The 2360-nt window shown below is 44.1% G+C and overlaps 1 protein-coding gene across 1 annotated transcript; it reads left to right on the top strand.

Annotated features, from left to right (window-relative positions):
* The first annotated feature begins 1249 nt into the window (after positions 1-1249).
* LOC132628711 (uncharacterized) lies at positions 1250-1819 on the top strand. Its single transcript, XM_060344476.1, has one exon. The coding sequence runs from the start codon at positions 1250-1252 to the stop codon at positions 1817-1819; it is 570 nt and encodes a 189-aa protein (XP_060200459.1).
* The last annotated feature ends 541 nt before the right edge of the window (positions 1820-2360 follow it).

The raw sequence follows: 2360 nt of genomic DNA, 5'->3' as shown, positions 1-2360 counted from the left end.
GTTTGGCACCCTTCAGTTTGATTGAGTCTGTATGTTGAGTCTGTAGGTAGGTGGTTTCTCATTTATCGGTTCGTGTCTGTCTCAATGCATTCTTTCACTGCGACCCGGGCCAGGTTCTGTTATCGTGCATATTTCTCTGCATTGTTCACCGCGTCCCTCGGCGTACGGGCCGGGATCTGTATGTCTATATGATCGGTGTATGGGGATGGCGGCCAGGATGGCATATGATCTGATTTGATTCTGTCTGTCCACCGCGTCCCGTACTAAGAGGGCCGGGTTCTGTTACCGCGCCCCCAGACAGGGTCGGGATCTGTATGAATATATGCGTGTGCCATCTGTATTTATAAAGCACACACCTCTGTATGATTTTGTATGACTCTGTGCTACTCTGCATGCATAATTCTGTCCGACATACTACTGTCTGTCCGTCTGTGGTACGACTATTTCTGTATGTCCGTATGGCTTCTGCTTCTGTATGTCCGTATGAATTCAGATTCTGCTCGTCTGTCCGCATTATGATTCCGTCTGTCTGCCCGAACTATAATTCTGTTCATTTGTGTGTGACACGATTCTGTGTGTCTGTCTGGATCATAACTCTGTCCGTCAGTTTGATTTATGATTCTGCCTGTTATATTTCTGTGACTCTAGTTCGGACTATGTTTATATCTGTTACGTTTTTGCTTTACATACTCGGTACATTTTCCGTACTGACCCCCGTTCTTCGGGGGCTGCGCTACATGCCCGCAGGTACAGACGCACCAGGTGATACGCCGCCCGCGTAGGTTTCCGACTCTGCTTTTTGAAGAGCTCCTTTGACTTGGAGCATATCTTTTGGTATATATCTTCTGTCTTCTGTGTACTCCGTATGTTTTTATATTCTGGGTACGGCGGGGCCCTGTCCCGTCATATGACTCTGTATGTCTGTAGAGGCCTGTAGATAGATGTGTGGGTTACGGGTTTCGTCTGTATGTTAGCCTTATCGGCTTACTTGTAAATGTCTGTATGTTCAGGTATATATGTATATATACGTATGGTTGCGCGCGTGCCATATTTGTATCGGCCTATTCCCGTACTTCTGTTTTGAAACGAAAAAAAAAAATCTGTATGGTTCGAATTCGATCAGGTAGGTACGTATGGGTACCCAGTTAGGGTACCAGTCGCGGCCCACGGGGTTTGGGTCGTGACAAAATTCCCCACCCGCAAGCACACTAATCCCTATAAACTCCAATGATTTAATGAATGTGGTGAAATGAGGATCAACAAGCAAGCCATTATCAAATTTAGCATTGGCAAGCACCAAGATGAGATTTTGTGTGATGTGGTACCCATGCAAGCTTCCCATCTATTGCTTGGAATACCTTGGCAATTTGATGTTGATGCCCAACATAGTGGGAGAACTAACAAGTACTCATTTGTGGTCAAGGGGAAGACGTACATTCTTAACCCACTAACTCCTTACCAAGTGAGTGAGGACTATAGAGTGATAAGGGAGCTTCGGGAGAAGTATCAAAGGGAAGAAAGGGAGAAGAGTGAGAGGGAGAGTTTGTTGGTTATAAGTGGAGAGGAAACATCTCAAGATGGTTCCAAGAAATGTTTGTTGGCCAAACCAAGTAATTACTTAAAAGGGGTTGATGAGGGACACTTCATGGTGTGTCTTGTCAACAAGGACCTTCTCTTAAATGCTAACCAAGCTACTAGCACTTTGCCTAGTAGGATATCTTCTCTTTTGCAGGAATATGAAACATTGTTTATAGGAGCAATCCGGAAAAAACAAAAGAATTGCAAAGGCAAGTGGATGAGCTTCTTAAAAAGGGGCTAGTGAAGGAGAGTTTTAGCCCGTGTGCCGTTCTGGTGATTCTTGTTCCAAAGAAAGATGGCACTTGGAGGATGTGCATTGATTGTAGAGCTGTCAACAAAATCACGGTAAAGTATCGCCATCCCATTTTGAGGCTTGATGATATGTTGGATGAGCTTTGTGGCTCAGGTGTGTTTTTGAAGATTGATCTTAGAAGTGGCTATCACCAAATTCGAATGAGCCCCGGTGATGAGTGGAGATTGGCCTTCAAAACCAATTTTGGACTCTATGAGTGGCTTGTCATGCCATTCGGACTAACCGATGCACCTAGCACATTTATGAGGTTGATGAACCATGTCTTGAAACACTTTATCAACAAGTTTGTGGTTGTTTATTTTGATGATATCCTTGTGTATAGAAAATCAATTGAGGAGCATGTAGGTCATTTGAGGCAAGTATTTTATGTCTTGTTGCGTGAGAGGTTGTTTGCTAACATCAACAAATGTGCTTTTTGGGTTGATAAAGTGGTGTTCTTGGGTTTTGTAGTGAGTGCAAATGGTGTGGA

This window comes from Lycium barbarum, chromosome 2 (assembly GCF_019175385.1).
Source record: "Lycium barbarum isolate Lr01 chromosome 2, ASM1917538v2, whole genome shotgun sequence".
In the NCBI taxonomy this organism is placed as follows: Eukaryota; Viridiplantae; Streptophyta; class Magnoliopsida; order Solanales; family Solanaceae; genus Lycium; species Lycium barbarum.
The sequence above is the reverse complement of the archived record's forward strand: the minus strand, read 5'-3'. Positions and strand labels throughout refer to the sequence as shown.